This window comes from Staurois parvus, unplaced genomic scaffold, assembly GCF_062004578.1.
Source record: "Staurois parvus isolate SC_StPar_1 unplaced genomic scaffold, SC_StPar_1.0 ptg001746l, whole genome shotgun sequence".
Classification (NCBI taxonomy): domain Eukaryota; kingdom Metazoa; phylum Chordata; class Amphibia; order Anura; family Ranidae; genus Staurois; species Staurois parvus.
In genome coordinates this window covers 265,251-283,875 of record NW_028319542.1, presented here as the reverse complement: position 1 = coordinate 283,875, position 18,625 = coordinate 265,251, and the positions used below count along the sequence as shown (strand labels likewise).

The following is an 18,625-nucleotide window of genomic DNA, read 5'->3' as shown; positions in this document are numbered from 1 at the left end:
TATATTTGCATTTCTATTTATCACATCTATATTCTCAGTATAAAATTCTCCAATTAGTTTTAGTGCACAAACACAATATACTACCCCAGTGGTTGGCAAGCCGCGGCTCGCGAGCCACATGCGGCTCTTTACACGCTTTAATGCGGCTCTTGTGTGCCGGGCGCCCGCTCCCCTCTCTCCTCTCGGGCGGCAGGGACTCTGCAGCGTGATCCAAAAAAAAAACAGCCAGGGCAGCGCGCTCAAATGCAATGATTGGCCAGTCTCGCTGCCACTCACATCCTGATAGCCAGTGATTGGCTGTCAGGATGTGTGTAGGCGGGGCAGCGTGACAAACGTGAGAGGAGCTAGGCTCCTCTCACAGTCCTCCCTGAAGACCGGAACGGCGCGGGAACACAGCGAGAGGAACGCGCGGAGCAAAGGTAAGTGAATTGACACAGGGGGGACTTGGCTTACTACTTGCTACTTACTTACTACTACTATATGAGGGATGAATTAATATGGGGGATGAATTACTATAGGGGGGATGAATTACTATAGGGGGGATGAATTACTATATGGGGGATGAATTACTATATGGGGGATGAATTACTATGGGGGATGAATTACTATATGGGGGATGAATTACTATATGGGGGATGAATTACTATATGGGGGATGAATTACTATGGGGGATGAATTACTATAAAAACTTATTGAAACTAAAAACAGTGTACCATCCTATGTATTTTCAGTTTTAAAAATGTGGCTCTCAAAATAAATTTAAATCGTGGTTTTGGCGAGATTTGGCTCAGTTGAAAAAAAAGGTTGCCCACCACTGTACTACCCAATTTATTTTGTTAAAATTCTTTTGCACTCCAGTTTCACTGCTCACAGTGCGCATTGGAAGCCACAGCAAGTCAGACAGAGCCCACCTCATTTCTGGGCTGGAGGATGCCCATCATTTAGCGCTCTCCTCCCCAGCCTGAATGTCCCTTGCCCACGCCTTTCATTTATTGCATTTCCGTTCTCTCAATCATGCAGGCTCAGTATTCAATGTGGCCATTACAAGGTGGTCTAAAATGTAAATACAGCCTGTCTAAAAACACCGACTCCTATAGGCTGAAATCCACTCATAAAAGGCATTTAACATTTCCACAACTCCTCCCAAGATCCAGTTCACTGCTTGCATCAGGCCTGATGGCTCTTCGGAGGAGTACTGAGGCAGGGTGCAGTGATGCTTCCAGTACCCTGCCAGCCATGACCTCTCTGCATTGCATAGAGAAGCACAAGACCAAAAAATTACACCGAGGATAAAGGATATGTAATGAAAACGGAAACGTTTTATTCTAAAAACACTTTAGTATGTTGATGCTAACAAAGGAAAGGAAAAATAAAGCAGATTTAGGATACTTTCACACTGATTCACGGCAAAAACACATATGCATTTTTGCCAAATTTTTACCGCATTTACAGTGTTTTTTTTTTTTCTTAAAGGACACATGGCACTGTGTGGACACCTCTGGGATGCGGTGAATAGAAAACCCACTTTGCCCTGGATCAGCGCCATGATTTGCCAGAGTGTTAATGGGACGGTCACCAGCACCAAACAACCAATGATGGTCTAAGGCAGGACGCATGGTGTCATTCATTGTTATGGCGTTAGCAGCTAGCCTGCCCGCAAAGCAAGATGCTGATCCACATAGGCCCACCCACAGTAATTAGAAGAGAACAAAACCCACATGCTCCACCAAAAAGGTATGGTCTAATTTAATTGGGGGGGGGGGGACTTTGAGATTGGGGGGCTCTGTGATGAGGAGCTCAGTAACCAGTGGAGGACTCTGATGTGTTAGGGGGATTCTATCATAGGGGTACTCTAATATGATGGGGAGATGTTTAGGGGAGATTATGATATGATGGAGGGCCCTCTGATGTAATAGGGGACTCGATGTGTTGGAGGGGACTTGGTGTGAAGCTAATTTCATCAAGACAGTTGTGTGCGTCATCTCAGGTTCAGGTTTCTCATTGATCAGTAACATTTATGTTTTTTAGGTTTTAAGACTTGGTGCTTCAAGATTTTGCATCCTTTTAAAGGGTTCCGTGACTAAAAAAAAATGTTGATAAATGTTGTGCTACAGCACCCTGTATTACAGACAACTTCCATTTTACTTTTAAATAAAACCCTTTTTTTCACATATTTTCATAGTTTTGATAGATCTTAGTTCTGATGATCTCTTGCAGCCTCCTCCTGTCTACATTCACTCCAGAGGTGGCTTTAGAGTATTTCTCAGGGTGGATTTCCTGATGGTAGACCATGTCTACATAATATTTATTTTTTTAAAGGCTCGCTGTAGCCACCACCAAAAGCCCAAGTGACAGGGCGATGACACAGTAGAACAAACGGGAGACCGGCAAGAGTGTGCTCACCCCTGAACTGTCTGCACAAGGACGGGATCACCAGCAATTTTTACTGAAAGCGGAAAATGAAAAGTAAAAAAAAGCTGAAAATTCCCTGCAAGAGTAGAGGTATTATACTCACCTCTCCAGCGACCCATATCTCCTACCATCATTCTGTTTCAGCTCTGCAGCCTCTCCCAATCTCCTTAGAATTCAAAACCTCCAGAAATGTTGGATGCTGTGGATCCTTCTTCTGTCCTCTACATCCTTATGGTGTCCTGTTGTAATGTAGGGGTCAGGGGAAAGAACTACAGGGTACGGTGGGGAAAACAGGCATCTAACACTCCCCAAAGAGTTGAATGCTGAAGAGACTGGTGGAGGCTATAGCACTAGAAGAAAGGAAGATGGGAGATGCAAGCCACTGGAAAAGTGAGTGCACTAACTCTGGGCTTTCCAAGAACATTCAACCTGACTTAAAGTGGTTGTAAACCTCAGACATGAAGTATGAACAAAGCACATTCCTCCAACGTGTGTACTTGTCTCAATCCAGAATACTAAGTGTCATTGCTGTCTTCTATTTCCTTCCTCTGCTATAAGCATGAGTTGCTTCTGAGGTTTAGAGACACCAAGAGAAAAATGGTGACAGGGGAGGGACTTCCAGCAGACTGACAGCCTCATCTCTGTTCGTGTGTGCTGTGTGGAGGGGGTGTGTGTCCCTTTCCTCCAATCAACATTCAGAGTTCTCCTCACTGATGTAATTTCAGCTCCTTGCCCCCTTCTCTTCAGGCTCCCGCTTGCAGTCTCAGCCAATGAGGAGGCAGAGACCCGGGACAGCCGAGGCTGTTGTGCATATCGACGGATCGCGTTGGGGCTCAGGTAAGTAGAATGCATGCAGCTAAAAAACCTTGAGCCTTTACAACCGATTTAAGTCAAATTCAGGTGCTTACAACGCTAGCATTTAAGAAAAAATGCATTTAGTGACGTCTAATTGATTAGAGGACTGCATTTGTTTCTGTCCTTTCCATCAGCTTTAAATGACAGATACGCTTTGTCATACAGATTTACACGGTTTCCCCCACAGAGGTGTGATGAAAAAAGGAGAGAATTAATACACACAGAGATCTGCCAAGCAAACAAGAAGGCAGCTCCAGGTGCCTGGTAACAATAAGGCGGATAAGCCTGTAATCTCTGTGGAAGAGGACACTGACTTGCTGTTACACAATTCTGATTTAATAATCCATCTCAGAGTCCCCTGTGCTGCGCGCATGCTGCCCTCGCTGGAACCCTTCACCAGGAAACCACAGCTGCCAGCAGCAGACTGTGGGAAACGTGCTTTATTTAGTAGCTGTCAAGCCGAGGCAGTGACCTGTTAGGGATCGCTGATAAATTACCAGAGCGGCCTCAGTAAAAGTAGTCAGGTTTTCTAGGCTCTGCCTTCACAAACAACTCAAGTTAGGGAAGGCGCAATCGTCTGTAGTTATGCATTTCCTGCGCTGCAGAGCCAAAATGCAAAAAAAAAAAAAAAAAAGCATTGCTGTGTTCGCATTGGAACTGCGTGATGTGTATACATCCATGCAGTCTGGATTGAAGGATGTACCATGGGGTTGATCGGGTCTGCTATTGTGTACATACGGTCTTGATCTAAATAATAGAGAAAATTAAAGCTATAGGGGCTATGCTGCTTATACCGCACAATGAATGAGCCTCATGTAATATGCACATCCTCATTAACCTCCTGCCCACCATTCACAGAAAATTTATTGCGAGCGGGCAGCACTTGCAGGCTTGGAAACGTATATGTACATTGCCGGGCTTGCTTGCCGACCCGTGCTGTGGTTGGACTCAACATGAGTTTGGCAGCTGATTTCAGCCAATGATTTGGGCTGAAACCTGCTGATCGGCTGGGTCCAATCACATACAGAGTCTGTGTTTACAAACCGCAATCTGGCTGTTTCTTCTCCCTGAAAAGAGGGGAAAAAACAGCCAGATTAGTAAGTAAAAGCAGCGCACATTACATATATTGTTAGGCACACAGTTAACTCCTTGATTGCCCCTTGATGTCAACACCTTCCCAGCTACTGTCATTAGTAGTGTTAGTCTGCCGTATTATCACTGATCACTGCATTCATATCACTAGAGACATCAGTGGCAGTTAGTGACTCTCCCATCCAGTGTAGGGTCTATAATGCTTTTTACTATAAAAGTCAAATGTTAGGGTCCTTTCACACCTATGAGCTTTTGCAAGGCTAAAAGGCACATTTCCAGCGTTACAGAAGTGCATCAAAAGTATTTCCCTTTAAATCATGTCACTTTTCACACTGCTGCACTGCATTTGGGCTGTGGTTTGAAAAGTCCTCCATGCACCAAAGATGCACCTTCCATTTAAGTCAATGGAAAATGCACTAAAAATGCAACAAAAACACCCCAAGGGTGTGTTTTTAAGTGAGCTTTTGGGGTCACATGGCACAAAGATGTAATGTTGTTAATGCGCGGGCACTCGCTGGCATCCTTCACAACCAAGAATAGCTGATTGTTAAGGATCTGGCACATGGCAGCTTCCTTAATCAGTGGATATGTAAATAATACCTTCCATCCCTGATGAGGTAGTGCAGGAGTTCTGCCATCTTTGTTAGCCATCCAGCTCCTGTGGTTTGGTCACCCCCGCTCCTTCCCTCACATTCTTGGAGCCGCTGTTCTAAGAATGTAAGGGGAGGAGAAGGGGCAACCCACTGTCTTTCTGGCGCCTTTCCGTTTCAGTGGTAGCATCGCTCCTGCACAAGTGGAGTTGGAGCATGCGGACCACCAAGGAGGTACTGGGGAAGGCATGATCACTGAGTAAGGATGTCCGCGGGTTCCAGCTCCATAACAACCAACCACTGGCATACTTAACAACCAATAAATAGCTGGTTGTGAAGGAAAGAGCATCGGATAACGTTCTTAAAGTGTTACTAAACCCAGGACCCTGCATTCACTATATCCGGTCTCCCCGGATCCTGCATTCCCTATATCTGGTCTCCCCGGACCCCGCATTCACTATATCCGGTCTCCCCGGACCCTGCATTCACTATATCTGGTCTCCCAGGACCCTGCATTCACTATATCTGGTCTCCCCGGACCCTGCATTCACTATATCCGGTCTCCCCGGACCCCGCATTCACTATATCTGGTCTCCCAGGACCCTGCATTCACTATATCCGGTCTCCCCGGACCCTGCATTCACTATAGCCGGTCTCCCCGGACCCTGCATTCACTATAGCCGGTCTCCCCGGACCCTGCATTCACTATATCTGGTCTCCCACAGTACACACAACATGGAAATGCAATTATTTTAGTAAATATAAACTGCTAAATACTTTTTCTCATCAGCAGTTAGAGCAGTCTTGTGACTTCAGCAGAGCACCGGTTAAAGCTTGTAGGAGGCATTTTCTTTCTGCTCTAGGAGGATGTGAAACCCCTGACCCTCTGCCTGGACAGTTTTGATTGGCCCTGTGCTGATCACATGCACTCTCCCAAGAAAAAAAAAACCTCTCTAGCAATACACAGCAAAGTGAGCATGTGCCTATGGATTCCGTCTGTATCACCTGGACATTTCAACAAAAGGAGGTGCAGATAAAAAAAGGATCAAACAGCCTTTTTACACAATGCAGAGGATTAACCCCTTAGGTTCCACAGTGAGTATAACAAGCATGCTTTACTGCATCTACAGACTGATTTTACTGTTGTGGGTTTAGTAACACTTTAACAACCAGCTATTCAAGCATATGTGCTGTAATGGAATCCATTTAAAGCTCATTAAGTGTTTTTTAAAAACATACTGCATTTTCATAGAGCTGCTATGTAACGTCAGCTGCACCATAGTGTGAAAAGGTCCTTAAGAATATAAGACAATTTCAAGTTTTAATGTGAGAAAACTGGAAACTGCTTCTTAGCCATTTGAGACCAAAGTAGAACAGTCTGCTGTATTTTATTCCTTACTACAGCAAACTGAAATTCAAGAGAAACAGATGCATACTCTAGTCAGAACATAATAGCATGCCTTGGTACTGCCAACAGCAAATATATTTCTATGAAGTTATGGTATGGGATACTTTCTGTTCCCTCCTAATTACACTACCTTGTGCCAAAGTACGTAGATCCAAAACTTTGGTTTAAAACAATTCACAGCAACCAAAAACTCTCCCTCGTCTGAGAAGATGGATGATTTGTCAGCATTTAAACCCCTTCCATTAACCACGAGGCCAATACTGAGCAGAACACACAGGATTATAGAAACCACGCAGAGGAAAAAAAAAAAAAAGACTAACCTATTTTTCGTAATCTGATGGCTTTTTACTGAATAATCTAAAAATGTTTTTGAGCAAAGCTGTATTAGTTTTAACCCATGCTACATTGTTTTATAACTGTATTATATGAATTCAGAAATAGCTGTTTATGTCTTAGACATTATCCATGGTTCCTTTCATAGTGACCTTGTCATGAGAATAAAGGTCTGCAAAAAGCTCTCTCTTCAAAAGCAGAATATACATACTCCCCTCTCCTACTGCCCCTGCTGTCATGCACTGCTCTGTTAAAGAGAACTCCTCGCTGGAAGTCTGCTGGAAAACGACACTTCCGGGAGCGCTGATCTCTTCTTCCCCCATGGCTCTCAATGGTTCAACCAGCAAACCTTACAGTCCTGTTGTGACGTATGGATCAGCAAGAAGAACTTTGAGGGAACACAGACATTTACCACCCCCAGCAGTGTCCGCATCTCAGTAGACATGACACAGAGAAAAGCAACACGATAACTTTAAAGAGTATGTAAACCCAATGATTCATATTCCTGATATTTGCCTGTTATACCATCTACTTGTATGGAAAAGTATCCTGTTCTCTTTGTGTGAAATCCTTGGTGTCCATGCCTGGCATGAGAGCACAGTGGTCAGTTCTCTAGCTGTGCTGGGAACTCAGTCTGCTCTCCTCCAACAATAAGACTTGAACTGACACCTCCCTCCTCCCCCTGCACAGCTCATTCACTTAAAAGTTCAGTGTCATGCTGTTTCTCCTCCCCCACCTCTCTGTCCTTAGCTGAATAAGGAGCATAGAGGGAACATGATCACTTACATAAAACGGGAAAGAAGGGTATTTCTAATGTTTTTTTAAATGTATACACAAATGTTTTACTTTTCATTTCAATTTTAAACTGAACAGTTTGTTTTGCAAGGAGAGGCTCTATGTATACTTTAATGCCCATTGTTATATACACATACTTGTCTTACATCAGCTTCCGGGAATGAAGAGAAAGAAGTCACATGACGTGACGACACACGTCTAGGGGGTGCCGGGAGTCACTGGTAACAAAACCCGAAGTGATGCGGGAGCCGCGACCCCGCTGTCTTTATGAGGGCTTGTGTTTTTACTTCACTTGTAAGTGCATTTTAACAATAAATATCTTTATGCGAACATATTACACTATGAATAACTTCTTTGCTTTATGAGAGGATAATACAAAAGTAAAAGGGATCGTGATTTAAAAAGGTGAAGACCACCACATATGGAACATATGAATCTTGCGTTTGAACATCTTATGAGTAAACATCTGAGTTTGCATTAACGGAAGAGTTATTGGAAGGAGTCCTAAATAAGGGGAAAGGCATTTGAGACCTGTAATTATACGTGTCCAATCTCGGAGGTGAGCACAGTGGTGAATGGTGGCGGGTATCACCATATATGTTGTTGTGAAGTATCACAAATAGTGGAATGCAGTGATATACTATATGGGAATTAGAGAAGATATACACAGCTTATGCACTACTTGTTATTTATGAACACTGCTCAAAAAATTAAAGGAACACTTTGTAATCAGAGTCTAGCATCAAGTCAATGAAACTCCTGGGATATTGATCTAGTCAGTTAAGTAGCAGTGGGGGTTGTTAATCAGTTTCAGCTGCTTCGGTGTTAATGAAATTAACAACAGGTGCACTAGATGGGCAACAATGACACAACCCCCAAAACAGGTGGAGGCCACTGACATTTTTTTCCCTACTCATTTTTTGACTGTGTTTCACTAGTTTTGCATTTGGCTAGGATCAGTGTCACTACTGGTAGCATGAGGAGATACCTGGACCCTACAGAGGTTGCACAGGCAGTCCAACTCCTCCAGGATGGCACATCAATACGTGCCATTGCCAAATGGTTTGCTGTGTCCCCCAGCACAATCTCAAGAGCATGGAGGAGATTCCAGGAGACAGGCAGTTACTCTAGGAGAGCTGGACAGGGCTGTAGAAGGTCCTTAACTCATCAGCAGGACCAGTATCTGCTCCTTTGCAAGGAGGAACAGGATGAGCACTGCCAGAGCCCTACAAAATGACCTCCAGCAGGCCACTGGTGTGAATGTCTCTGACCAAGCAATCAGGAACAGACTTCATGAGGGTGGCCTGAGGGCCCGACATCCTCTAGTGGGTCCTGTGCTCACTGCCCGGCACCATAGAGCTCGATTGGCATTTGCCACTGAATTGGTAGGTCCGCCACTGGTGCCCTGTCCCTTTCACAGATGAGAGCAGGTTCACCCTGAGCACATGTGACAGACGGGAAAGGGTCTGGAGAAGCCGTGGAGAATGTTCTGCTGCCTGTAACATCGTTCAGCATGACCGTTTTGGTGATGGGTCAGTGATGGTCTGGGGAGGCTTATACATGAAGGGACGCACAGACCTCTGCCATTAGGTATAGGGATGGAAATCCGAAAGTTCTGTCAAGTGAAAAACGAAAATAGTTCATACGATTGTGCCATCAATGGTTTTGTTTTTCAAATAAAAATCCATAATGTTGTAGAAGGCACTTTCGCTTGCAGCACAAAAATAGCATGTAACAGCTGGAACACTAATGATGTGAAAAACAAAAGATTCAAAATTTTCATTCAGCCTGTTATATGCAGTACACTATGTGGCCAAAATTTGTAGACAACTGGCCACCACCACATCTGTCTGGACTTGTCAGACATCTCATTCAAAAACCATGGCATTAATATAAAGTTGTCTGCCATTAAAGCTTAAAGGATAAGTTCACCTTTGGCACATGTTACATGCTCCACACGTTTTTATGTGGAACATGTAACATGTTTTCGTAGCTGCAGCCACACCCACCGCCCCCCTTCCCTCTGACAGATAGTACGGGGAAACTTCACAGAATTCCATGAATGAAAGCCTACAAGTCCTGACAGCCTTAGCGGCTGTCGGCTTGTAGTTTTCAATGAACTACCATGGCGCTGTGGAACGCCATGGTAGGTCCTTGAAGCTTCCTGTCAGTATATCTGCTTGACCGTACATCCCGTACGGCAAGCAGATATTGTGACAGGTGTGCAGGAGACCTGCACGGTAATGCTTTCTAGGCTCCTTTGGACAAAAATAAATGCACATTTTGTTACCTGCAAAAAAAATGTGCATTTATTATTTTTGTCCAAAAAGGTGAACTTATCCTTTAACAGCCCCACTATTCTAGGAAGAATTTCAGCAAGATTTTAGAATGTGTCTGTGGGACTTTGTGCCCAATCAGCCAAAAGAATATTTGTGAGGTCAGGTACTGATGTTGGATGAAAAGACCTGGCTTGCAATTGGCAGTCAAGTTCATCCTAAATGTAATCAGTAGGGCTGAGGTCAGGCCTCTGTGTAGGGCACTCAGCTTTCTCCGAACCAACCTTATCAAACCATATCTTCATGGAGCTGGCTTTGTGCACAGCCATACTGGAACAGAAGAAGGCCTATCCTAAACCATACAGTTAGAAATGCTAAATTCTTTACAATGACGTTGCATTCTGTAGCATTACTAGCACCCTTCAATGAAAACATCTGAAATCAATTTTGAGAGCTGGCTGTATAGTGCATCTCTCAGAGGCTCTACTGGCAAAGTCTCTTCACAAAAATTCCAGGGTCTGCAGACCTGCTGTGTAAACACACATAACACGGGATTTGAAACATTAATACTCAGTTATACAATTTTCTGCATTAAAGAGTTACTAAACGCAGGACCCCCATTCACCATATCTGGCCTCCCACAGTACACAGAACATGGAAATGCAATTATTTTAGGAAATATAAACTTCTAAATACCTTTTCTCATCAACAGTATATAGCAGTCTTGTGACTTCTATTAAATGTTCTACAGAGCACTCGTTAATCTTGTAGGAAGAGTTTTCATTCTGCTCTGACTGTCCTATGAGCCTACATAACCCCTGACCCTCTGTCTGGACGGCGCTGATAGGCCCTGTGCTGATCACATGCACCCTCCCCAAAGTAAAAAGCTCTCTAGCTTTACACACCAAATTGAGCATGTGCAGTGCGACTCCTAGAGCTCTGTATTATGAGCCGATGGATTGGAGACCGGAAGAAGGGGAGGATCAGAGAAGAAAGGATCAAACAACCTTTTTACACAATATGGATGATTAACCCCTTAGGTTCCACAGAAAGTATAACAAGCATGCTTTACTGCATCTACAGACTGATTTTACTGTTGTGGGTTTAATAACACTTTAAGCTAAATCACATTCATATAAAATGTGAAATTTTTTTTTTTAGATTTGGCATGATTTTGTAGAGTTCTATAAACAGGTCAAGGTAAAAAGAATACAGCTTACAGCCAGTCAATCAGGTCATACCTCATAGTTGGCAATGGGAAAACTAAATGGAATCCGATTTGCTGCTATGGGCTACACCCTCTTTTTATTTCAGTTTTTATAGAAGAGATCACCCTTATGGCTGCACTTGGAGCATATAGTTTACACACACAAATTAGTTTACTTGGGAATAACTGGCTCCTGTGCCAGACCCCCGCCCTCCGGTGTGATTCCTTATGAACCTGCTTACTGACCTTTAGCCAGTTCCTTCCTCAGCTTGAGAACCGCTCCAAGGTCGCAGTCTGTGCTGGCATAGGCATGAGGGATGGTGGTTTTAGATTCCGTTAACCTTTTGGCGATAACCTTTCGGATGTTGCTGGTTGGTATTTCAGAAAATGTTGCCTAAAGGGGTGAGATTAGGGGGCATTAAAGATAATGCATTCATAATTACGTCACCAACGTCATATGCTGTAGTCAGCAGACACCTCAAGCAAAGTGATACATACAGGCTGTAAACTCTGGCATTGTAAAATAAGAGACTGTGGAAAATCATAACTGGCCACACCCAACGCAACTCTGCAAGGTTTTCTCACTGAGATATAATGGGATATAAAATGCCTGGTCCAAAGTAAAGACAGCTCACAGGTGAATCTTTCAAGTCACTGGCCAGAGCATGTCTTTGTAATGTATGATTGAGCTGTGGCCTTTCTTCAGATATTTTTTTTCCCTTTACTAATATCTGTCATGGACTCTCCAAAGTACTGTGTCTAGTGACATCACAGGCTTGTGTATAGATATAAACTGTGATTTTAAAGACCCCCCACCCCCTTTTCTTTCACATATATCCACTTGAGCTAGTATATAGGGTAGACTAAAGCTGGCAATAGATAGATTATTTTATTTAGCCAGAAGGATGATCATAAAAAAAAAAAATATGGATTCCCCCATCTACACAAAAAGGCGTTTAGCGGAATCCTAGTCGCTGTGCTTTAATATTCTGACGGCAGGGACGATGGGCACTCCTCCGCTGTTAGAATACACTGATTCAGGGGCAGACTGACCATTTGGAAACTCGGGCACTGCCCGAGGGCCCGGGGTCAGTAGGGGGCCCCATGAGATGCCCCTGGTACCTTTTTCATAGGCTTTTTTGAGTTTGGGCAAGGACACAGGGGCCCCATGATCCCCTATTGCCCGGGAGCCCCATGAGTGGTCAGTCCGCCCCTGCACTGATTAGCACTGCAGCCAATTGGCCGAAGGTGCTGATCAAATGAAATTTTTCCAGCATTCCCAATATAAGAGACGTCGATAATTAGACTAACTTGTCTAGATCGGGAACGGTCATATACATGGATTGAAATACGGCCAGTCTCTGCTATTTTGATGGACCTCCTTTTTCAACTAAGGTCAGTCACAACTCAATTTGTTGTTCCTCCCAAGTTCTAACTGGGCTGCTGATTATATAAGCTGGATGGTGTGAACAACAAGGGAGCAAGAATGTACCACACTTCATAGAATTCAATGGGAGGAACGACAAACTGAGCTGTGATTGACCTTACTTGAAAAATGAGGTCCAACAAAATATGTGAGCTTCCACCCAAAAAGGTGGTAGAGCCACAATCACTGTGAAGACCAATGGACTCACTGGCAGTCAGAGTTGCATGGATGCACACACAAGGATTAAGCACTGCGGATTTTAATTGGACTATATTTGGAAACAATTTTTTGCACACTTAAAGTGATTGTAAAGTAAGACTTACAGATAACTGGCATACCCTCTGTTGTATGAAGATATAAAGTACTGTGTGTCAAGGTTTTATAAAAAATATAATCCAAAATACCTTTTTGCATAACGCCACTGTGCAGTCATGTGACCTCCCTCCGCCCTCCTTCCCTGATCTAAGGAGAGCAGTGGGAGGGGCTGAGATTCCCCTTTAATGTCAGCCAGCCAGCAAAGGGAGATCATGTGAACGCACAGTGGTGCTGTGCAAAGAGGTATTTAGGGTTATAATTTAAAAAAAAACTAGCACACAGTATTTTATATCTTCATACAACAGAGGGGATGCCAATTATTTGTAAATGTTACTTTACAGCAGCAGGGAACAGCGGCAGGAGGAGAGGAGATCGACTCACACACAGAAATGACAGGCAGGGAGGGAGAGTGAGAAACTAAGCACACAGGGGGTGATGGAGACACGTATCATGGATCAGCAGCCATGATAACCATGGTCAGTACACCTAGAGGGGACAAAGGAACAGGCAGGATTAACCAGGTATTTTACAACATAGAATGGGACCAAATACAGTACAAAAGCATTGTGGTATTTATCATGCTTTAAAGTGATACTATTATTTTTTTTATTAGTATTTTTTTATTTTTTTTTTTAATAACAAACATGTCATACTTACCTGCATTGTGCAGAGGTTTTGCACAGAGCAGCCCAGATCCTTGGCTTCTTGGGTCCTCTACTGGTGCTCCTGGCTCATCCCTCCTATTGGGAGGCCCCACAGCAAGCAGCTTGCTATAGGGGTACCGAGTCATGACTCTTTATGCCCATTCACACACAGAGCCAAGGTGTGGCCCCACCCCTTCCTCTCCCAATTGGCTCACTGGCTGTGACTGACAGCCATTGGCTCCCACTGCTGCCTCAGCCAACCAGGAGTAAGAGTCCCTGGAGAAACGAGGTTCTCATGGACGTTGCTGGATCGGGATGGGGCTCAAGTAAGAGTTGAGGGGGGGGGGGGTGCACACAGAAGGTTAAAAAACATGCAGCCCTTAGAACCACTTTAAAGCAACAGAAGCTTTTTTTTTTTCTTTTCCATAGGGGCACCCCCAAAGAGGAGGGACCAGTAGTTAGCACTGCTGTATCATGGCAAATGTCCTCTTCAGATAAATTTGTGCTAGAATCTGCACTTTTACAGCAGTGCTTAAAGCATAAGATTGTAAACTCCCCCAGGGCAGTGAATTAAGTAAGTGGCTCTTTGTTAGAAAATATTTCTAAAACCATACAAAAGGAGAACACACAAGAACAAGGAAATTCTCTGGCTGCGTATAAACGTCAAACGGACACTCTTACCGCTGCAGACGGCATCCCAGGATAAGACATTGGTGGGTCAGGTGGACGTGGAAAAGCTGGCGGTGAAGATACTAACGGCTGTGATGTAGTTACTGGTGCCATCTTTTCTGCTTGTGTGGCCTGAACTGGCTGTGCAACTTTCTCCCCAACGTCCTTTTTCTGCGACACGGCCCGAAGAGCATCTCTAAGGACACACAACTTTAATTAAACAACAGTATGTCCACTTTCAGATAAATTATGTAGTGATATGTAGTTGATTACTAAATCAGTTTTTGGGCGTTAAAAAAAAACAAAAAAAAAAAACGACAAGACGAAGCCAACAGTTTCCAGAACATTGATTTCCTAATCAGTACGAGGCTGGACCTGACGTCAACCAACTGGTTCCCAAGCCAATGTCTAGCTGCCTGAAAGGTGGGCTTACAGAAGGTATTAGTCACAGCTGAATACAAGGCAGTGCTATAGACTATTATAGCCATGAACCTTGAAAGAAGTACTAGGACCAAGCACTCTTGTGCAGCATTAGTACATTCCTCTATGACTCCTTAATATGGAGCAATGCACACCTCCAGCACCCCGTGGGAGCCTCAGCTATGCCAGGTAACAGCTTCCCTGATAGGTTCTCTTGAGGAACAATATAAGGGATTGCTGTCCCATTCTAGGGCTGTCCACCACTATGAAAGCTTTGGGGACTGCGTGCTGCCCTATGGGGCCACAGGGTTGGTCTCTCTTATTTCTGCAATAGCAAGCATTGGAAATCTGCCATAGCTATCTGTTCTAGGACCCCAGGCAGATAATTTTGAGGTACTCTAATCCATACAAGGGTTGCAACCTGCCCATATTAGGGGTATCCCTTATTTCTAATAGACACAATGTTTTAGTATTTATCCACTTTCTTCTTGCAGTTCCAAAAACATCAACTATGTAGTCTGTAAAGGTATGCAACAGTTTATAAACATTTATGTTTGAAGCTGATGGCCTACTACTGAACATCAACCCCTTTCTTTAAAGTAATACTAAACACACACCGTTTAATTTCAACAATTCCTTCGTATGTGGATGATGGCACTGTAATTATTTTAATAAAAAACTCATCTAAGTACCTTTTTCCTAATTGACATACAGCCGTCACATGACCCAACTCTTTCCCAGCCTGTCAGCAGGGAAACATAAGCAGGAGGAGCGTCAAGTCCTCTGCTGCCAGTCACATGTTCAAAAAAACAAAAGAAAAAACCAAAACAGCCTTTGGAATACAGAGTAAAAATAATAAAATCAATAAACTGTTTTAAATCATCATACAAATATATATTTGAAATCAAATCTTTATGTGATGTGGGTGGATTTCTGCCAGTCATAGGCTCACGCCCCTCCAGCCCGTTTCTTAGAATAACGGAGATAATTCTTCCATTAATCTACATGTAGAATCCCAACACCCATTGTGTTTAGCTGGTTAGTGGGTATGGAGGAGGAGAGAGGGAGTGGGCTGTCATTTACCACTCCATGTCCACATGTGTGACTCTATAGTCACATGGGCTGCTCAAAAGAGATAGGGAGGAAATGCTTGGCATAGAAACTCACTGGAAATTAAGCATGTGCAGAGTTGCCTCTATAGCTGCAAAATCCCTAACCGATTTGGGGACATGAACAAGCAGGTGGATAGAGAGAGTGCAGCAGGATCAACCAGGTTTTTTGCAGAATACAGAATATGAATCTCATAGTGACTGAGTACGAACATCATGTAACAGCATTTATTGATAGGTTTTTTTTTTTTATGATGTAGGTTTAGCTACACTTTAATTTTGATGCAGAAACAATGGAGAACCTGTCCCAAATCAATCAGCTATTTAACAGAACTCTCCAGCTGGGCTTCTAATTGGCCACCCAATCCCCAAAAAAAGCTCTCTCCCTTTATCTGCTTTTCATTTTCTCCTTTCTTTCCCTTCTTTAGTTATTGCCTTTTCTATATCACCTTTCCCTGCTTTCTCTTTTACCAAGTTCCTACAGGCTCCTGTGCTCAGAAGGAAGCCTCTGGAACATGGTCAATGTTCTTTGTTTACATCAGGTTAAAAACAGGATGTGACCTTAACATGTTTCATCATGGTCCTTTTCACTTATGTATATTAGGTTTACATCAGGGGTGTCCAAACTTTTTTCAAAGAGGGCCAGATTGGATGAAGTGAACATGGTGGTGGGCCGAACATTTTTCCGAACATTCTTTGAACCATTACAATTAAATGCAAATAAATTATTTTATGCCAAGTTAATTGCAAACAACATACTTTTCATTTCATAACATTAAGATCAACTGACAGCTGAGTTTTCACAACGTATTGAAAATAAATTAAAAAAAAACTTACCTGCACTAATGTGAAGGGTGAAAAAGGTAGCTGGAGCTGAAGTCTCTGCTCGGCAGCCGGGAGGGGAAGAGAAACACACTTCACGCTGGAAGCCCAGCCCTGATGTCACCACCCTCTGTCGCTCCCAGCGCGGCGCAGTCACGCATGCGCACTGCTCTCAAGCAGAAGACTGTCTGCCATAGAAGGGAGGGCCGTGGGAGGGCCACATTACACAGAGCAGGGAGGGCTGTTGGAGGGCCGTATTAAACCGACCCCCGGGCCGTAAATGGCCCGCGGGCCGGACTTTGGACATGCCTGGTTTACATAAACAGTATGTATCCAACTAACTTTCGGGTAGACTGACCCTTGAAAAGACAATAGTAGATATGCTCATTTTTCACACCATACACACCATCCATCATTCCTTCCCATAAAGATTGCCTATAAACATCAACCTTCATTGTGGCCCCTCTAATGATTAATTGCTGGACTGCCTTGTAGTAGTAACCTATGTCACAAAATCTATGGATAATATCAGCTGATGTATTACTAGAGTTAAAACTGGGCGGGACACACCACAGGGTTGCCCTGTGGCGGCGATATAGTTAATCCATACAGTAGCTAGGGAAGTAAAAACTGGTCTATTAACAGCCTCCGTTTGATGATCAATAGAACAACACAACAAAAATAAGGCACCGTATAGAGCAGAGGTGCATAAGTGAAGTGAATGATGCAAAATCTCAGACAACACGCCAAACCTTAGGAGGTAATACAACTTGATCAATGGCTCAGATAACGCAAGGCAATGATCCAAAAAGAAGTACATAAACTAAGAGTGGCTGCAAAATTATTGATGCTATGGAACAGCCGTGTCAAACTCATGATCTTTTAGATATTCATCTTCTATACAAGCAAAGGTTTATACATTCCATAATGGGCAAGAATAGGGATATTAGAAACAATGTTCTTTATACATAGAACTAGAAATAATGTGATGAATATCTGCAGGAGAGGACTATGGAGGATATGACTGTAGGAGACAATTGTGACAGGTATGACCATGGGCAGTATGTGCAGGAGAGGATTGTGGAGGGTATGAGAGAAGGCAACAACTACAGGAGGGTATGACCGTGAGCAGTATATGTGTAGGAGAAGATTGTGGCGGGTATGACAGAAGGCAGCATGTACAGGAGGGTATGACCGTGTGCTGTGCAGGAGAAGCTTGTGGCGGGTATGACAATGGGCAGTATGTGCAGGAGAGGATTGTGGCGGGTATGACAATGGGCAGTATGTGCAGGAGAGGATTGTGAAGGCTATGAGAGAAGACAGTATGTACAGGAGGGTATGACTGTGAGCAGTATATGTGCAGCAGACGATTGTGGCGGGTATGACAGTAGGCAGTATTACACAGGAAAGGATAGTGGCGGGTATGACAGTAGGTAGTATGTACAGGAGAGGATTGTGGCAGGTATGACAGTAGGTAGCAGGGGCGGACTGACCATTTGGAAACTCAGGCACTGCCCGAGGGCCCACGGTCAGTAGGGGGCCCCATGAGATTTCCCTGATACCTTTTTCATAGGCTTTTTTGAGTTTGGGCAAGGACACAGGGGCCCCATGATCCCCTATTGCCTGGGGGCCCCATGAGTTGTCAGTCCGCCCCTGGTAGGTAGTATGTACAGGAGAGGATTGTGGCAGGTATGACTATTGGCAGTATGTGCAGGAGAGGATTTGTGGACGTTATGACAGTAGACAGTATGTGTAGGAGAGGATTGTGGCGGGTAGGATAGTAGGTAGTATGTACAGGAGAGGATTGTGGCGGGTACGATAATAGGTAGTATGTACAGGAGAGGATTGTGGCGGGTAGGATAGTAGGTAGTATGTACAGGAGAGGATTGTGGCAGGTATGACTTATGTCAGTATGTGCAGGAGAGGATTGTAGAAGGTATGACCATGAGCAGTATGTGCAGGAGAAGATTGTGGCAGGCATGATAAGAGACAGTATGTGCAGGAGAGGATTGTGGTGAGTATGACTGTAGGTAGTATATACAGGAGAGGATAGTGGCAGGGTATGACCGTGAGAATTATGCGTAGAAGAGAATTGTGGAGGGTAGGACAATGGGCAGTATGTGTAGGGTGTAGGAGAGGATTGTGGTGAGTATGACAGTAGGTAGTACGTACAGGAGAGGATTGTGGCAGGTATGACTATTGGCAGTATGTGCAGGAGAGGATTGTGGAGGATATGACAGTAGGCAGTATTT

At 43.9% G+C, this 18,625-nt stretch overlaps 1 protein-coding gene across 1 annotated transcript in view; it reads right to left on the bottom strand.

Moving 5' to 3' along the window:
• LOC149434529 (pyruvate dehydrogenase protein X component, mitochondrial-like) overlaps window positions 1–18,625 on the bottom strand; it is a 137,710-nt gene that overhangs the window by 14,470 nt on the left and 104,615 nt on the right. Inside the window, exons 6-7 of the mRNA XM_089663681.1 lie at window positions 14,035–14,218; window positions 11,215–11,362 (exon numbers count right to left, since the gene is read on the bottom strand). Coding sequence (XP_089519807.1) covers window positions 11,215–11,362; window positions 14,035–14,218 — 332 coding nt within the window. The remainder of the gene's footprint in view (window positions 1–11,214; window positions 11,363–14,034; window positions 14,219–18,625) is intronic.